This window comes from Lagopus muta, chromosome 1 (assembly GCF_023343835.1).
Source record: "Lagopus muta isolate bLagMut1 chromosome 1, bLagMut1 primary, whole genome shotgun sequence".
NCBI lineage: Eukaryota > Metazoa > Chordata > Aves > Galliformes > Phasianidae > Lagopus > Lagopus muta.
Window position 1 is genome coordinate 846,077 of NC_064433.1, and position 18,210 is coordinate 864,286.

Below are 18,210 nucleotides of genomic sequence, written 5' to 3' on the forward strand. Positions count from 1 at the left end.
GCCATGGGGAATCACACCCCCTCAGCCCCACAGAGGGAGGGCTGCCCCCCCATCCCATCCCATCCCATCCCATCCCATCCCATCCCATCCCATCCCATCCCATCCCATCCCATCCCATCCCATCCATCCCATCCCATCCCATCCCATCCCCATCCCATCCCCCCAAGCCTAAAGGAGAGATCTCAGGTTGGAATGTCAAAGGCTTTATTTAGAAAATTATAGGAAACCTCTGTGCCACCCACTGAGCTGAGGAGGGGGAAAAAGGGCGATGTGCGGGCACAGAACAACCCCCCAACTCCCCCCCACCCCAGCACAAGGCAGCTGAGACCTAGCACAGCCCCCACCCCACAGCCTAGCCAACTGGGGGGGGCACAGGGTCAGCCCCAGCTGGGGGATGGGGGCAAGGAAGCAGCCCACACACTGCACTGACCCATCTGTGCATGAAGGCACCGCAGGAAAGGCGGCACGCCAGCCCCAGCGAGGACCACCCCCCCCCATGGGGATGGAGCTGGGGGAGGGGGAGCAGGAGGTGGGGATCCAGAGGGGGAAGCGTGCGTGGAATACGGGGCACCCAGCACCTCTACTTCCTCCTCTTGGTGCCACGGGGGCCTTCACCATCAGCCGCCCCCCGGGTTCGGCCCTCACCCTTCTCCTCCGCCTCGCCTGCCCTCCTTCCTGCGCAGCTGCCCGTTCTTCTCGCCCTGATCCCCCCGCTGCTGTTTGGATGCTTTGTGGCGGGTGGGGGTGCGCCCCCCGGGGCCGGCGGGCCATGGCACGCAGCAGGCAGGCAGTGGCAGCCACCAGGTAGAGGGACCACAGCACGACGTGGGGGGAGAAGGGGCGGCTGAGCCGGCGCACGGAGCTCAAGAGCCAGGGCAGGAACGCATCCACGGGGCGCCTCAGGGGCAGCTTGTCCCTGAAGTGGGGGGGCAGCAAGGAGTTGGGGGGGTGAGCTGCCAGCTGGATCTCATGGGGCTTGGTGCGGTGTGGGGAGCGGATCCTACCTTCAGCCCGTGCTGGGCAAGCAGACCATCCAGCGTTGGGTCTCCCAGTGAGACAGTGGGGAAGAATTCCTGGACGTGCTGCCGCCGCCACCACCGTGCAGCTCCCACCCTGCAGGACAAGGCATCAGGGATGAGGATAGGAAGCCCACACCCCAACCCGGAGCTGCTGGAGCCATCCTCAGAAGCTCCCTCTGCCTTCCCCTCCCTGCTCACACCGCTCTCGGCGCTGTGGGTGAACCAGTACTTGTAGAGCTGGGCGCGGAGGTAAGACGGGCGGCTGAGCGCTGAAGGGGTATTTATCCTCATCGACCTGCACCAGGCGGATCACTGCAGGGGGAAATGGAGTGAGCACAGTGTCAAGGAGGGGCTGCCCCCATCCCACAGGGCCGCCCGCAGCCCCGTCACTGCCTCACCGTCCTCCTTGCCCTGCAGCAGGCGGTGGAACGAAGCTGGCAAACCAGGGGCTGCTGCTGTGGTGCGCCAGGGCTGCAAACCACATCTGCCAGTCGAGGCGAGGCTGGTGGGGAGCCACCACGCGGGAGCTGCACTGACATTCCCAGGTTTGTACATGAACTCGATCTCCTGCAGGCAGGTGCAGAGAGAGTTGGAGAGCAGATATGGAGCTCTGAGCTTAGACACCCCACTAGCCTGCCACTCTGGAGGGCACAAGCTCCCTTCCCCTCACCCCCAGGATGACAGAACAAAGCCCCACACCATGCAGGGACACCCGGGTGTCTCAGCAGGATGAAACCACAGGGCAGAGATGATGCTCAGAGCGACCTCCAGCCACCTCCCATCCCTCTCTGTTTCCCCCCCCTTCCTCCGTTCCCCCCCCCCCTCCGTCCCCCCCCACCCCTCCGTTCCCCCCCACCCTGCCCGTTCCCCCCACCCCTCCGTTCCCCCCACCCCTCCGTTCCCCCCCTCCCTCCGTTCCCCCCATCCCTCCGTTCCTCCCCCACCCCTCCGTTCCCCCCTCCCTCCGTTTCCCCCAGCAATGAGGTGGGCACTCACCGTCCAGCTCTGCTTGTCATAGCTGCCCTCCAGCACCACCTCAGGCCCGCCCCCCGACGCCCGTCATCCTGCGGAAGAGCCCGTAGGAATTCACCACCTGGAAGCGCTCGACTGCACTGAACATTTGGTGGATGCCAGGCCACAGCTTGCCATTGGATTCGTAGTCAATGTAGGTGAAGGGAACCTGTGGGAGTGGCAGAGAAGGTAGCCACGTCACCCCCCCACCACCTCCCAAAGGAGAAGAAATGCATATGATGTGGGAGAGCTGGCGTGCTCCATCCCCGAGAGCACTGCAAACTCCCCCAGCCCCAGTCAAGGGGACAAAGCTCACAGCGTTGTGCCCCACAGCCTGGCCACACACCCCCCATGTGCTCACCAAGCTGATGGCAAACATCCCCATGGTAGCTGTGGCGAAGATGGCCCACTGCAGTGTGGCCCACAGCTTCCAGAAGAAGCCCACGGACGCAGGCACACCTGCAAGGGTGATGAAGGTGCAGTGAGGAATCAGAGCTGCGTGGCCCCAACAAGGCTGCATCTGCTTGGGGAGGGGGGCAGCTCCTGGCTGGGGTCACGTTGTGGGGATGGAGATCCAGGTTAGCCCTTGCCTCTCTGGTTTATGGAAAGGATGGGGGCTGGGAGCAGCTCCAGCCACGCTGGTTGTGCCCTGCTCAAGCATTGCAAAAACAACCCCAAACCCTCTCTGTGCCACCCTCACACCATGCCCACAGTGTGAGCCAGATCCTGCACTGCCTGCTCACCAAAGCCCGGCGCAGCCCCCACCCCACTCACCGGTACAGAGCAGAGAGGATTTCCCAGGAGAGTGAGAGGAAGCCCAGCCCCACCAGGGGCAAGCGTCACCAGCTCGTAGCCACTGCGTGAACTCGTGGTAGGTGAAGGCTGCAATGGGGGACAGCAGTCAGGGCCAGCTGCAGTGCCCACGGGGGCAGCAGGGCCGTGGGGACGGCCACCCCAGTGCAGCCGTGACGATACCCACTTTGGATTCCAGCAGCTTCTTCTCCCAGTCGATCTCCAGGCTGAAGTAGTGGACGCTCCAGTAGAGCAGCGAGGCGTAGGTGATCAGTTCCAGCATGGTGGAGAGGAAGGAGAGGAAAGTAGGGGGCCAGGCTGCTGGAGGAGGGGTGCAGCTCAGCATTGGTGAGCACAGGGCTTGGCAAGACCAACCCGTGGCACGCAGTTGGACCCAGGACTGAGTGCTCACGTGCAGGAAAAGGCAGAGCTCAGAGCCCACGGCACCAGAACAACATCTTCCGGGTCAGACCAGTGATGGTGGCCCATCCCCTCCCCATTCCAAACACTGCAGAGGCGGACTGCAGCCCCCAAACAGTGCACGAGCCCAGGGACTCACAGCTGCCATGCTTCCTCTTGCCGCGCCCCATCCAGCGCCCCACGTGCTCCTCATCCAGCAGGGAGAAGGCCAGGACAATGGTGAGAGCGTTGAAGAAGTTGTAGTTGCCCGTGAGGATGATAAGGATCTGCAGCAGGACCTGGGCACGAGCACAGATGGAGTTGGGGGCATCCACAGAGCCTGAGGGGCACCCCGCTGAAGGCCACACAGCATCCCCACACAACCTGGCAGTAGAAGGCGAAGAGCCGGAGGCGACGGATGGGCATGAAGAAGAGCAGAGGGACGGCGATCTCAATGACATAGGTGGCCACCACGCTGAACTTCTGGAACCACACGGGCAGCTGGTGGGCATACCAGGCAGCTGGCGTGGGGATGCACTGCGTCTCGTAGTGATAGGTGAGAGCTGGGAGGACAGCAAGAGGGTCGGGGAGTTGGGGGGGAGGGGGTGTTCACAAGGGAGAGCTGCAAAGAGCCCCACGGCTGCTTCAGGGCACGGCCCGAGGCTGGAAGCTGCACCAAGGTGCTGCCTGCCTCACCTGTGAGCCCCCACCAGGTGGGGCAGCGGCTGGTCAGCTTCATCCACGCCAGAGGCAAACATGAGGCGGAAGAGCAGCCAGCGCACCAACCAGAAGGTGACGCTGTCGTGTGGACGCCAGGCTGTGGAACGCCACTTGAGCAGCGCAGAGGGGCCACGAGCACGGCCAGGAAGCCTGCTTCCAAGCAGGAGGCTGTCCCATGCGGGGATGTCACAACCTTCTGTCACTCTGGGAGCACAGGCTGGGTCTCCGAGGTGACAAACAAGGAGACGGAGCCCCTAAGGGAGTAGGTGGCAGGGGCACAGAGTCCCCAGGCAGGGAAGAGGGGGTGCAGGAGGGCTGACCTTACCACTGGAAGTAGAGGAAGACCTGTCCTACCTGCAGGGAGAGCCCAGCAGTCAGTGGGAGGGAGGCCCCGTGCTGCAGGTGGGTTTCCCTTCCTGTCTCCCAGCCCACAGAGAGCCTCCCCCTGAGTGCTTTTGCCAAACCCAAGAATGGCTGTGAGTCAAAGCCAGCCGGTGAGGCAGCACTGCCCAGGGCATGGGATGGAGGAGGAAGGAAGGAGGAGGAGGATGCTCCGAGCCAGATGTGCTGGCAAGACTGCGCTGCCAGGAACCGAGCCCAGGAGTGGCTCCAGAGCTCCAGGCATCAGCCACGTGGCCGGCGAGACAGCGGGCACAACAGCGCTGGCTCAACAGCCCCTGCTTGCAAGCAGCAAGGAGGGGAGGAGGAAAGAATGGATTTCTCTCCAGCATCACCTTAAAAGGGAAGGACGAGGGCCTGGCACGCAGGGGCTGGGAGGAGGCGGCTCCGGACAGCAGGGAGTCCCAGCCCTGTGCAGCCCTCTGTGCCACTTCCCCTCCTGCTCAGACACAATGCAGACAGCTGCACAGCAGGAGCAGTTCCCACACAGGCAGCTTCCTCTCCCATTCCCCGGTTTCAGAGGGAATCACGCAACAGGTTATGTTGGAATGGATCTTAAAGGCCATCTGGTTCCAACTGCCTGCTGTAGGCTGGGTGCCCCCCATCTCAGGCTGTCCAGGGCCCCATCCGCAGCCCGGGCAACCCCAGGGATGGGGCACCCACAGCTCTGGGCAGCAGTGCCATGGCTGCATCGCCTCTGGGTGGAGGATTTCCTCCAGTATCTGGCTTCAGTCTCTTTTCTTTCAGTTTAAAGCCATTCCCTCTTGCTCTGTCTCTCTCAGCTCACATACACAGCCACTCTCCTCCTGTGCATCAGTCCCTCTAGGCACTAAGGCCGCAGTGAGGTCTCCTCACAGCCATCTTTTTCCAGGCTGCACACCCCCTCTCCTCAGCCTTTTCCTACACACAGCTGCTGCAGCCCCCAACCATCCCAATGCCCTCTTCAGGCCCCACTCCCACAGCCCCACGCCTCTGTGCTGGGGGCCCTGACCTGAATGCAGTACGTCAGACTGGCAGAGCAGAGCAGGATAATCCCCACCCCGTTTCACTGCCTCCCAACCCCCCTTCTGTTGATGCTGCCCACAACACAGCCGTGACTGAGGGCGCACACAATGAAAGAGGAAACCCCTTGTGCTGCAACTGCTCTGACTCATGCCAGCTCCTTCAACCAAAACCACAAGCAGTGGGCACAGAGCTCAGTCCCTGTGCCTCCCTCACGTGCACCCATACCTGGTAGAGGGAGAGGTAGAACACCCGCAGCACAGCAAACAGCAGGCAGTCACGCAGCGGGGCGCAGAGCAAGGCACCCATCGAGGCGACGGCACCCAGCAGGCACAGCAGCTCCATGCCCTGCTCCGTGTCCAGCCCCAGGTGTGGGCCGAGCCACAGCAGCGTGGGGACATCACGCAGCTGTTCCCACAGCCCCTTCCCGCTCAGACGCAGCACCCGGCGAGCTGGCAGGATCCCATCACGTCCATACAGCCCTAAGGGATGGAAGGAAGGTGAGGTTCAGGGAGCAGCTCCCCATGGGATGAAGCTGAAGGGCCCAGGACCCTTCCACAGCTCTAAGACTCCATCTCTGCTCCCTGCTGTCTATATAAGCCCTTCAGGGAACCTCAGCTCATTGATCAGCTGCTTCCAATCCCTCATGACGCCAATCCCAAGCCCACAGCCCCCTAGGGACCTCAGCTCTCCCTCTGCCACCAGCCTTCAGCACATCCCCGAGGGGGACACCATGCCTACCAAGAACAGTCTCTCCTTCAGACCTCAAGAAGGGACCCCTCCAGGACCCCCCTCCTAAGAAGGGACCCCCCAGAGACTCCCCTTCCTAAGAAGGGACCTCTGAGAGCTGAGACCCAAGACCCTCAAGAAAGGGGAACGCCAGGTCCCTCAACCCCCAGTCCCTCAGCCCCCCAAGCAGGGATCCCCTCCATATCTCTTAAGCAGCCCCCCCATCCCCTCCCACCTCCCCCCCTCAGCCCCCCCTGAGGAACCCCGGCTGCTGCCCCCCACAAGGAACCCTTAGAGCCCGCTCCCCTCCCCGGTCCGCATAACGGGGAAGGAGAATCCCTCGGCTCACGCCCCGGAGGCAGCCGCCGGGCCGCTTACCGGCCAACCCTGCCAGGAACAGCTCCCGCGGCCGCCGCGGCGGCTCCCCCATGGCGGGCCCGGCGGCACCGACACGTCCCCGCGCTCGCGCCTCCCGTGACGTCAGCACGCACGCACGCACGGGCCACGTCGCGTCGCGTCACGTGTGACGTCACGTGACGTCGCGTTTGGGCGGGAAACACAAAATGGCGGCGCGGAGAGGACCGGCTAGCGGGCGGGGCTGAAGGAGCGCTGCGCTTTATTCCGCCCCAACCGGCGCGTTCCTGTGGGTGAGTGTCTGCGTGGCCTTCGTGGGAGTGTGAGGCTGCGGTCATAGCGAACCCCGATCCCAGGGCCTGAGCCGCTTTGTGGTTCCGTGGAGCTCCCTCCCAACCCAAACCCTTCTGTGGCTCTCGGTGCCCGCGTAGGGTTACTTTGGTTTTGGTGGGGTGTGTCGACTTAAAGCCTTCATTCTACTGAAGCTGAAGGTCTCTGCTGCCTTTTGAACATTTTTTTTACCTTTAGGAACGTGGAGGTGTTAAACTTGGGGGTAGAGTCACAGAATGGTTTGGGTTGGAAGGGACCTCAAGGATCGTGAAGCTCCAACTGCCCTGCCTCATACACGGCCACCAGCCTCCACATTTAATACCAAGCCAGGCTGCTAGGGCCCCATCCAGCCTGGCCTTGAACCCTCCAGGCATGGACGGGGCATTACAGCCTCTCTGGGCAGCTGTTCCAGCACCTCACCACTCTTTCTGTCAAGAACTTCCCCCTCGCATCCAACCTCAATCTTCCCTCCCTCAACTCCAAACCATTTCCCCTTGGTCCTGCTCTCATCTCCCCTTTCCAAGACTTGACTCCCAAGTCCTCTTTATAGGCTCCCTTCAGGTCCTGCAGGCTGCGCTGAGGTCACCCCGCAGCCTCCTCTTCTCCATGCTCAACAAGCCCAGCTCCCTCAGCCTGTCTTTGTAGGGGAGGTGCTGCATCCCTCTGATCATCTTTGTGGCCTCCTCTGGACCCTCTTCAACAGCTCCCTGTCTTTCTTAAGACTTAGTGATGCAGCTTAGAGGTCTTTTCCAATTTCAATGATTCTGTAACACTATAACAGGCAACTGCTGGCAGACATCATCCTGAGAGACCCGGGGTGTGGGGGGAGCACAGCGGTCAGTGGACGATACCCAACACCGCCCAACCTGCAGCTGCTGCCATGGAAGATGTGGAGTCACGCTTTGCACACCTTCTGCAGCCCATCCGTGACCTCACCAAGAACTGGGAGGTGGACGTGGCTGCACAGCTTGGGGAGTACCTGGAGGAGGTGAGGGTTCTGTAATGCTATGGGCACAAACAGAGTTTTTGTCACTGCCTGTGGTTGCTGCTCACACCCCAGCACAGCTCCTGCCTGTCCCAGAGCTGCCTGCTTAGCTGATGTGTGTGGTTGTGAAATCCAGCAGTCTCTCACATCTGTCCCTTCTGAGTGTTCACTGCTTTTAGGGGGTGCTGGGGATGTTGCTTCTTGCAGCGTGGCTGTGGAGAAGCTCCTTGGGCTGTGGTCAGGAGGAAGGGGCTGGGCTGTGTTTGGTGGTGCCCAGCACCAGGACAAGGGGCAGCGGGCACAGACTGGAGCCCAGGGAGTTGTGTGTGAGTGTGAGGAAGAGCTGTGTGCTGTGAGGGTGGCAGAGCCCTGGCACAGCAGCCCAGACAGGTAAGGGAGTCTCCTTCTGTGCAGAGATCCAAACCTGCTGGGTTGTGCAGCTGCTGCAGGGAACAGCTGAGTGAGGGCTGAAATGAAGGAGCTGCACAGGTCCCTTCCAGCCCCCACGGCTCTGGGGTGCTGTGAACAGGATGCTTTCCCTCTCTGCATTCACTTAGCAGTTTTGTTGCCCTGAACATCACGTTAGGTGCGCTGCTGATATCTGGATTTTACCCTTTTGTTGTGCTGCTCTCAAATCAATTCTGGGAGTCAGCGCTTCATTTTCCTTTTTTCTTCTGTATTTTTCAGCTGGACCAAATCTGTATTTCCTTTGATGGTGGCAAAACAACCATGAACTTCATAGAGGCAGCTCTGTTAATCCAGGGCTCTGCCTGCATCTACAGCAAGAAGGTGAGCACTGAGGTCACTGCCACATTGTAGTTCTGAGGTCAAGGTTTGTGCAGGAGCTGCCTGGGGAGCAGTCCTGGAGCGTGAAAGGCTTGGTTGTAATAAAAACCAATGGATATAATTTCTGAATCCTGCCCCTTTATGTGTGCTGGCATTGGCAAACCAGAAAATCTTGGAAGGAAAACAAGAATTTGCTGCTCAACTTCTCTCTAGAGGGTGGAATATAGGGGGGGAAAAAAGAGAAAACTAACCAACAGTAACCAACAGTAACCCTCTCCTTTCCCAAACTTGCACTCCAAATGGCTTGAACTGGGAAAAGAATAAAGGGAGTTATGGACAAACTGAGCTCTGGTTGTCTGAGGATAAGAGGAGGGCTGTGGCCATCGGCTGGAAGGGTTTTTCTGGGAGTTGCTTTCTCTGTCTCCAAGTCTGGCTCCTATTTTGCAGGTGGAGTACCTGTACTCACTGGTCTACCAGGCACTCGACTCCATCTCCAACAAGAAGTGAGTAATGCCCTCCATCCTCTGGACAGGCCACCTGTGAAGGGGCCAGGATCTGCCTGCATGATTTCACTGTAGTTGCAAAGAAAAAGTGGCCGTGTGCTTCTCTCCTGCTTGTCCCCTCCCCCATTGCAGCACCCTGCTGAATTCTCTTCCCTGAGGGCAGTCATTTGCTTCAGCAACCGACCTTCCTATGGCAGAGTTGGTCTCAGGACCTGTAAAAAGTTCTCTGAACCTTTGGGTTTCTGTGGGATGGGGTGAGAGGACACGAAAATTATTAAGGGCCTGGAGCACCTTTCTGATGAGGAGAGGATGAGAGCCCTGGGGCTGTACACATGGAAGAGAGAAGGCTGAGGGGGTCTGAGCAGAGCTGGTGGATATCTGAAGGCTTGGAGGTGAGGAGGAAGGGGCTGGGCTGTGTTTGGTGGTGCCCAGCACCAGGACAAGGGGCAGCAGGCCCAGACTGGAGGCCAGGGAGTTGTGTGTGAGTGTGAGGAAGAGCTGTGAAGGTGGCAGAGCCCTGGCACAGCTGCCCAGAGAGTTTGGGGGAGCCTCCTTCTGTGCAGAGATCCAAACCTGCTGGGATGCTCTGTGTGCAGCTGCTGCAGGGGTAGGAAGCTGGACTGGGTGACCTGCAGAGCTTCCTTCCAACCCCTGTGGTTCTGCAGAAAGCCCCAGCAGGACTTATTTCAGCTTGGAGGGCTTGGCCAAGCTCTTCCCCCAGAGCTCTTCCAGTGCCTTTGTGCTGTGGTTTTCTTACAGCACTCTGCTGTTGTGTAAGGAGAGGGCAGAGCCCAGCATCCTGCAGAATCCAGTGTGCAACAGCCTTGCCTACATGGCAAAGCAACTTGTGATTTATTTCTCCACTGCTGCTGAGATTAGGGCACTGCTTTTGCTGTCACTGTTTCCCAACTGTCTTTCATAACTTGTCTGCTGCCAGCCTGGCTCAAGTTCAGACCGTGGTTCCCACTAAGGAGGGATCAGCTTACAACAGGCAGTTCTGTCTGCCTGCAAACAGGTTTTGTTTTGTTTTTTGAGAAGAACCATATAATGGTTTGGGTTGGATGGGATCTTTAAAGGCCTCCTGGTCCCACTGCCTGCATGAGCAGGGAGCCCCACAGCTCCATCAGTGCTCAGAGCTGCGTGCAGGGATGGGGCAGCACCAGCTGTGTGAGCAACCTTCCCTCAGCCCAAAACCTTGCTCCAATCCCTCTTAGCTGGCAACAATCTCCCCTTGTCCTATCGCACAGACACTGCTGAAGAGTCCATCCCCTTCTTTCTCACAGCTCCCTTTGTTTTCTTCCCTGGGCAGCAGCAGAGGAGCACCAGGAGCACCCATGGCAGCTCCTTGGGCACGAGCTGATGCTGTTCACGGCTGGCTGATGGTGCTGACAGCCACGCTGTGCTCTTCACTCTCCTGCCTGTGGTGCTTGGGGTGCTTCTGCTTCAGGGTGATGCTGGAAACTCCTCACTTGCTGCGTGCAGTGCAGCTGGAGGAAAACTGCCACTGCTTTGCCTTTGGCTGGACCTCTGACCGTGCCTTTGCTCCTTGATGCAGGAGGGAAAAGCAGCCCTGCTCCGTGGGACCAGATGGCAAGGATGCAGATGCAACCTTTGGGATGGAGAAGGAAGAGGTGAGGAGGCGGTGGTGGGTGTGCTGCTGCTGCTGCAGGTGTGCTCTGTGTGTGTTGTGCTGCTGCAGAGGGTGTTCAGCCCTGCAGCTGCCTGTTCCTGCACCCAGGCAAGGCAGGAGCACTTGGAGAGGTTCCTGTTGTGAAATTTCTGTGCTGGCCTCCACAGGACAGGACCTGCTGCCTTGCAGCCCTGCTGGGGGAGTTTATTCCCTCTGCTCCATTTAGAGATCTCTACCCTGAGCTTCAGCCTTCCTTTGACCTGGGTGGGCTGACAGTTGGGCAGAGAGGAGCCTGATGAGGTTCACCAAAGGCTATGCCTGGGGAGGAAGAAACACAGCATCAGGACCCGGGTTGGGGCTGAACAGCTGGAAGGGAGCTCTGCTTAGAAGGACCTTGTGGTCCTGGTAGCCAATGGCCTGACCATGAGCCAGCAGTGTGCCCTGGTGGCTCAGAAGGGAGGGTGCTCATCCCCTCTGCTCAGCCACTGCAGGGCCCCCCAGTTCCAGGCAGGCTGGAAACTGCTGATGAGAGCCCAGTGGAGCGCTGTGGAGATGGTGGGGTCTTGGAGCACCTCCTGATAGGGACAGGCTGGGAGCCCTGGGGCTGTGCACCTGGGGAAGAGATGGCTGAGGGGATCTCCACAGGTCCTTTCCAATGTTTTTGTGATTCCTCCTCTAAGTGCTGTCCAGAACAGCCCAGAACCTCAAAAGCCACAGCTGTTCTCCTGGCCACGGGGTTGCCCTGTGTCCTCTCTGCTCCATCAGGGCCACGAGGTCCCCAAGGGATACAGTGGCACAATGAAAGTAGCCCTGTTGGTCACTGCTGTGGTCCTCTCTCTCTCTGCAGTTCCTTTCCCTGGATGACATCAGCAACACCAGCCAGGCCAGCGTGGACTTGAAAATGGACCATCAGCCCAGTGTAAGGGAAGCTGCTGTTGTCCTTCTGGTCTCTCCTCCCTCATATCAGGCTCTGCTCACTGAATCCCTGCTGCCTGCCCAGCAGAGCTCTTTGACTCCTGTTCTCTTGCAGGCTGTGAACGTTGTTCCCTTGACTCCAATGTCTTTGGTTCCCCCAGAAGAGGCTGAGAAGACAAACAACCCTCTGTTCAGGTGAAAGTCCCCCAGCCTTCAGCTGGCCCCCACCTTGCTTCACAGCACAGTCTGACTCTCCCCATTCCATGGCAGAAAGGTTATTCCTTTTCCCCTGGCAGGCAGGGAGGAAGGAAGAGTAACCCCAAGTGCACTGAGATGTGGGGCTGGGTCCTGTGGATGCAGGACAGAGGGAGTGGCGAGGCAGGGGCTGCTCTGGGGTGGGCAGGCAGGGCTTTGCATGGCCAGGGAAGCCAGAGAATGGCAAGTGGGGACAGTCTGCATTCCTGTTGGCCTGGGGATGCCTTGGATCTGCTCCCTCTCTCCTGGGGGACCACGGAGACCTGACAGCCCCCATGTCTGCAGCCGGAAGGGGGAGATCCTGGCCAGCAGGAAGGATTTCAGGATGAACACATGCACCCCTCACGCCAGTGGAGCCTTCATGCTGGAGCTGGCAGGGCTCTCCCCAGTGTGTCTGCAGGATCGGCACCGTGAAGAGAACAACGTCGGCGGGGCAGTAGGTACAGTGCTGGGGTGAAGAGCTGGACTCCCCATCTTGAGGAGTGGGGCTGTGGGCTGCACAGAGCAGGGAGGCACTGCTGGGGTGGCTTCCCTTCTGCCTCGAGGGAGGATGTGAGCAAAAGCAATGAGAACAGCCCAGCTCCTTGGGCATGGGAGATGCTGCACTGCCTTTCCTCTGCCTCCCTGCCTTAAGCCAAAGATTGCTGACCCCTTGAATGGGGTTTGTGCCCTGGGCTGTGCTGGGGAGGCCATCAGCCTCGGTAGGAAGGAGCAGCACCACAGCTGCTCTGTGCTGGCATCTGAAGCCCTGTGGGCAGAGCACAGTGACCACACTTCTGTCCCTTGACAGGAGCACCATCCTCTGTGGTCGGTGGGAGGGAATCCCTACGTGTGAGCACCGGAGCGATGCCTGTCCAGGCACTGAACTTCTCAGATGATGGAGGTGAGACGTACAGGATCGGTGGGCTCTGTCCCTCCATCCTGCTGGGCTGGGCTGTCCTGCCTTCAGGCAGAGTGGGGTTCTCCTGCTCTGTCCCCTGACCTGTTTGTTTGCCATGGTTTGCGAAGTAAAGCCCCTTCCTGAGGGAAAATCCTCTTTGGGTGGAGCAAGAAAAGGGAGATCCTTGATGATCTGATAGCTGCTGACCGTTTGCTCGCCCCGCCAGGTGCTGCAGGACCAGATGATGACCACGATGGTGGGGATGACTTGCCTGCAGACCCTGAGGACAACATGGAAGTGACTCCAGCTGCCAATGAACGCATTGAGCCACAGCGGGTAGGGCAGGCAGGGCTCAGTAAGGCCCTGGAGCCTGGCTGCCCTGTGGCTCACTGCCTGATGTTCCTTCTTCTGTGTCTGCCAGAGTGTGCCCCAGGTGAAGGGTTACGTGCTGCGGCATCGAGCCCCTGCTGAGGACCTTCAGCCCCACATCAAGGTAAGGGGGGGGGGGGGGGGACACAGAGAAAAGCAAATCCTAGAATCATGGAGCTGGGAAAAGACCTCAAAGAAAGAGAAATCCAACTGTCAACCCATCGTCACGATGCACTCTAAACCATGCCCCCAAGCGCTGCATCTTCATGCCTCTTGAGCACCTCCAGAAGTGGGGATTCTTCCACTGCCCTGAGCAGCCTGGCCACTCCTTTGGAGAAGGATTTCTGTTTTTTTCCCCTGATACCCACCCTGACCTCCCCTGGTGCAACGCAAGGCCTTCACCTCTTGTCCTTTTGAAGCCTGCATGCTGTGGGAAGCGCTCTGCACTGTGCTTAGTGCTGCACCAATACCCACAGAAGGGTTTGCAGAGCCACACAGCTGCAGCGTGCCCCACGGTGCTCTGCCAGTGCTCAGACACCCTCACTTCTTCCACCAGGAGATGCTGGATCCCTGGCAAAGCCTTGACCCCTTTGGTGACTCTGAGGACAAACCCTTCAGGAAAGGTATTTGAGGTGGGGCTGTGGAAGAGCGTCTGCTCCCCTGCCTTGGGGCTGCTCACCTCCAAAGGGTGGAATGGGATTCTCCCTGCAGATCATCTCCTTCTGCCCCGCAGGGAGGCCCTTCCTGGTGCCACATGGCGTGGATGACGTGGTTGGTAGCAAGAGGAAAAGGAAGGGATCCAGAAAGCTTCAGGACTTCTTGAAATGGTTTTCTGCCACCTGTGAGTGTTGTGGCCGGACTTCACCTGGGTGCTGTCTGTTCTCTTCGCTGGATTGCACCCGTAGGGGTTTCTAACTGCAATCCTGTTCTTCTCAGATAACAACAGTGCTGACTGCAGGAAAACCAGGAGGAAAGGACCGACGTTTGCTGGTGAGTTGGGGTGCAGGCTGCAGTGATGCGCAGGGCTCCAGGTGCAGCAGTTGTGCTGTGAAGCCCTCGTGGGCTCAGGTTTGCAGTAATCCTTACTGGGGTGACTGAGAGCTGAAACACCTTGGAGAAGGGGCACCCTGCAGGCTGCAAAGCTCAGGTTGCTGCAGCGAGGCTGTGTGAGGGCTGAAGCAAAGGACATAGGAGGAATGAGCAGTTTGACCACTGAAGACGGATGAGGATTTGTTGTGTTTAATGTTCACAACACAGAAATCTGTGACTTCCAGTCCTGCAGCCGTTCCTCACTTGAAAAGCAGCTTCTAAATGTTGCTTACACAGAGCCTTCCCCCTTTTTTTGCTGCAAAACCTCTTCCACGTTCAGGGAGGCTGGGGAGCTCCCAGCTTGTTGGCGCAGCAGTGGTGTGACATGCAGAGAGAAGGACGGGTGCTAAGGCAGGGCTGCAGCCCCAAAATCACACTGGGGGGGGGTGGGGGGTGGAATCCAGGCAGCCTCAGCCTTTCAAGGGGCTGCAGGTGGGTGTTGATCTGTGCCTGTGCTGTCTGTGCAGATCTGGATGTGCTGTACTGGAAGCAGCAGAAGGAGCGGCTGGCGGCACAGAGGAAGCTGCAGAGCAGGATGGTGAGCATCTGCAGGAAGGGTTGGGGTTATGGTGGGAAACACGCTGGGCAGGGGCTCAGTGCTGCTTTTCCCCAGGGCCCACCCTTGTCACTACCACCAGAGCATGAGGAAGAGGAGGAGGAAGAGCTGGATGCGCTGGAGGAGGAGCGGGGCAACGAAGAGGATGGGGAAGCAGCGGGTACTGCTGGAGCCCCCAGGGTTGAGCTGCTGTGGGGGCCGTGGGAGGTCCTGAGCACGGTCTGCTCTTCCTGCAGATGACTTTGTGGAGCACGAGGACATCCAGGAGGAGGATGTGGAGAATCTAGTCGAGAAAGCTATGGGTGAGCCCCTGGGGGAGCTGGGAGGAGGGTACCCCATCCTTCAGCCACTGCGGCGCGTCCTGAGCAGCTGCAGGGTTCTGGCTTTGTGTCCCACCCATGGGGAACATGCGTCCCTGTCCTCACCTGGTGGCCCAGGACCAGGCACACAGTTTTGCCCCCACCACCCTGGTGACACTGCCCTCTCACAGCTCCCTGTGATGCGGACGCGCTGAGCTATGAGGAGCTGGTGAGGAAGAACGTGGTAAGTGCTGCGCCTGAGCTCAGGGCAGGGGGACAGCGTGGGTGCCATAGGCATCCCTCATCCCCATGTTGTCCTCTTCCTCATTCTCCCTGTGTCCCTTTGCACCTGCAGGAGCTGTTCATTGCCAATTCCCAGAGGTATGTACAGGAGACAGAGCTCTCCCAGCACATCCGCCTTTGGGAGGACAAGATGGGGCCGGCACTGCAGGAGCAGGTACATTGCTGATGGAGTTGGGGGGACCAGCAGTGGGGCTGGAGGGGGAAGCAGAGACTCACCCTCCTGTCTTGCAGGAGGAGCGCACGGCCTTCGACATCCACAGCTATGGGGACAGGCTGGCAGCTCGCTTTGGCAGCCTGGGTGAGTGGCAGTCCTTTGCCAGCCTGGTGGCCGGCCTGCCCCCCTTCGAGGTGTGCCGTTACATGCTGGCCTCATTGCAGCTGGTGAGTGTGGGAGGGAGCTCCTGGGGGGGGGGGGGGACAGGAGGAGGGGGAAAGGGGTCCCTGCTGTAGCCCCCCCGTCCCTGCTGCAGCCCCCCCGTCCCTGCTGCAGCCCCCTGTCCCTGCTGCAGCCCCCCGGTCCCTGCTCCTCTCCCCAGGCCAATGACTACACCGTGGAGGTGGCACAGGACCCAGGCCTGGAGGAGGCGGTGGACACAGTACGGCTGCGGCTGCTGACACGGGAGCGGGCACACGAGCGCTTCCGCACCTACGTGGCCCCTTCAGCCTGCCCATGAACCCCTCACCCCTTGTTTTCCCCCCCATCCATTCTGTACAGCCCCCATCCCTTACGATCCCCCAGCACCAGGGCTCCCGTTGCTCCCAGCAATAAACCTCCCAACTTTGAAGTCGGCCTTGTTTTTGGGGACATGAACAAAGCATCCCTGGGGGGTTTATGGAAGCAAGAAGAGTCCCTTTGGGGGCTTCCCCTGTCCTGGCAGGGCTGCAATCCTCAGTCAAGCAGCGGCTTGTAGCTCTCCATGTGTCGCCGCACGCTCTCAGCGATCTTGTCAGCCGTCTTGCTGCGGTTGTAGTAATCCAGGAAGAGCCCATCAGGGCCCAGCAGGTAAATGACGATGGTGTGGTCCACAATGTAATCACCATCCTCATCCTTAGGCCCGGCGCTGGCATAGACGCGATAGGCGCTGCTCACCGCCCTCACCTGCTCAGGGCTCCCCGTCAGCCCCAGCAGCCGCGGGTGGAAATCCCGCACGTAACGTCGCACCGCGGCCACATCGTCTCGCTCGGGGTCCACAGTGATGAAGAGCGGCTGCACCCGGGGCAGAGCCGCGTCGCGGTCCAACAGCTCCACCACCCGGCTCAGTTTCTCCAGCTCATCCGGACAGACGTCGGGGCAATGCGTGAAGCCGAAGTAAAGCAGCACCCACTGGCCGCGGAAGTCGGCTTTGCAGCGGGGCTGCCCGCGGTGATCCACCAGCTGGAAGTTGCCTTGCCCCAGCGCCAAAGCTCGCAGCTCCCGCTGCCGTCTCTCCCGTCGCTCCCGTTCTTTGCGGGCCCGCAAATACAGCCACGTTCCCCCAGCCACGCTCCCCACCGCCGCCACTACGGCCAAGCGGCGGCCCAGGGGCAGTGACCGGGTCGGACCCCCCCGAGCTCCGCTCAGCCCGCGGGATGGGGCTGGGAGCTGCGGGGGGCGGAGGGGGAGACGGCGCAGGCAGCGGGCGGGCAGCAGAGCCATGGCCGTGGCGGGGGGCTGCGGAGGAAGGGGCGGCCGTGAGAGTCTTACGGCGGCAGCCGCGTCCCCCCCCCGCTGCGTTCTGACCCCCCCCCGCTGCCCTCTCACCCCATAGACCCCCCCCCCCCCCCCCCCCCCCGGTCTCCTGGCTTCCTGCCCTACTTCTGTGCCCTCTGACCCCGCTGCCCATTGACTGAGCCCCATCTCTACGCCCTCCGTTGCTTTCTGACTCTGTTCTACACTGCAACAACCCCCCAAACCCTCCTGGTGCCCTTTCACCGCCTCCCTCCCCCCTCCCATCCCCCCACCGCCTCCCCGTAGCCCTCTGCCCCCCCCGCCCCATCCCACCTGGCCGGCGCCGCAGCGCCCACACCCGGAAGTGACCCACCGGAAGGGGCGGGGCCATGCGACTCGCGGCATGCGCGGTGATGAGGCGGAGTCTTGTGCAGTTAACGGCTTACCGCCAGGGGGAGCCATAGCGCCGCGGGGTTAGTGCGGGCCGCTCTGCCTGGCGCGCAACCATAGAGCGGAGAGGGATGGGAGGGAGAGCGAACCATAGAGTGCGGTGGGATAGAGGAGACACCAGGGCCTTGTACTAGCTGCGGATGCACAGCGCCCCACCCAGGTGGTGCAGCCACGGCGCTGATGGGCTGCGCTTACCCAAATGAGAACCCCAAAAAGGGGGACTCCAAAATGAGAACCTCAAAAGGGGGATGCCGAATGGAATCCTTAAAAAAGGGGGACCCCAAAAATGAGAAACTGAACAGGGGCACCCCAAAAATAGAGAACCTCAAGTGGGACCCCTAAAAAAGGAGACCCCAAAAATGCATACCCCAAGAGGTATGAAGACCCCAAATAAAACCCCAAAATGGGAATCCCAAGAGGGGACCACAAACGGAATCCCTAAAAAAATGGACCCCCAAAATGAGAAACTCAATAGGGGGACTCCAAATAGAGAACCCAAAAGGGAAATCTCAAATGGGACCCCTAAAAAAGGGGACCCCAAACATTGGAACCCCAATAAGAGGGCTCCAAACGGAGACCTCAATAGGGAGACCCCAAAATTGGAACTGCAAAATAGGAATCCCAAAAGGGGGACCCCAAAAAATGCAAACCCCAATAGGGAGAACCCAAAAGGGGGAACTCCAAAAGGGAAACCCTAAATGGAACCCCTAAAAAAGAGAACCCCATAATGAGAACCCCAAAAGGGAACCCCCAAACGGGACCCCTAAAAAAGGGGGCCACCCAAAAT

The 18,210-nt window shown here is 59.9% G+C and overlaps 3 protein-coding genes across 3 annotated transcripts; 1 reads left to right on the forward strand and 2 right to left on the reverse strand.

Moving 5' to 3' along the window:
• Nucleotides 1-280: 280 nt before the first annotated feature.
• LMF2 (lipase maturation factor 2) lies at nt 281-6,501 on the reverse strand. The gene is given in 24 exon segments (XM_048926318.1): nt 281-661; nt 663-756; nt 758-916; nt 1,006-1,114; nt 1,220-1,271; nt 1,273-1,331; nt 1,418-1,445; nt 1,447-1,541; nt 1,544-1,586; nt 2,016-2,060; nt 2,062-2,199; nt 2,392-2,472; nt 2,474-2,489; nt 2,805-2,869; nt 2,872-2,912; nt 3,006-3,140; nt 3,382-3,520; nt 3,606-3,784; nt 3,918-3,960; nt 3,962-4,059; nt 4,062-4,109; nt 4,262-4,295; nt 5,571-5,824; nt 6,396-6,501. Coding segments are annotated over 24 exon segments (2,142 nt in total). The 3' UTR covers nt 281-580.
• NCAPH2 (non-SMC condensin II complex subunit H2) lies at nt 6,500-16,108 on the forward strand. Its single transcript, XM_048926332.1, is given in 20 exon segments — nt 6,500-6,571; nt 6,574-6,708; nt 8,389-8,529; nt 8,974-9,029; nt 10,585-10,660; nt 11,507-11,578; nt 11,690-11,769; nt 12,115-12,269; nt 12,620-12,712; nt 12,936-13,045; nt 13,131-13,202; nt 13,635-13,701; nt 13,812-13,919; nt 14,015-14,068; nt 14,635-14,883; nt 14,960-15,025; nt 15,214-15,266; nt 15,378-15,479; nt 15,557-15,706; nt 15,862-16,108. Coding segments are annotated over 20 exon segments (2,049 nt in total). The 3' UTR covers nt 16,000-16,108.
• On the reverse strand, nt 16,109-17,343 carry LOC125684214 (protein SCO2 homolog, mitochondrial). The gene is made up of 2 exons (XM_048926193.1): nt 17,307-17,343; nt 16,109-16,976 (listed from the first exon to the last, which is right to left on the reverse strand). The coding sequence occupies exon 2, from the start codon at nt 16,959-16,961 to the stop codon at nt 16,215-16,217; it is 747 nt and encodes a 248-aa protein (XP_048782150.1). The 5' UTR covers nt 16,962-16,976; nt 17,307-17,343; the 3' UTR covers nt 16,109-16,214.
• Nucleotides 17,344-18,210: the final 867 nt, after the last annotated feature.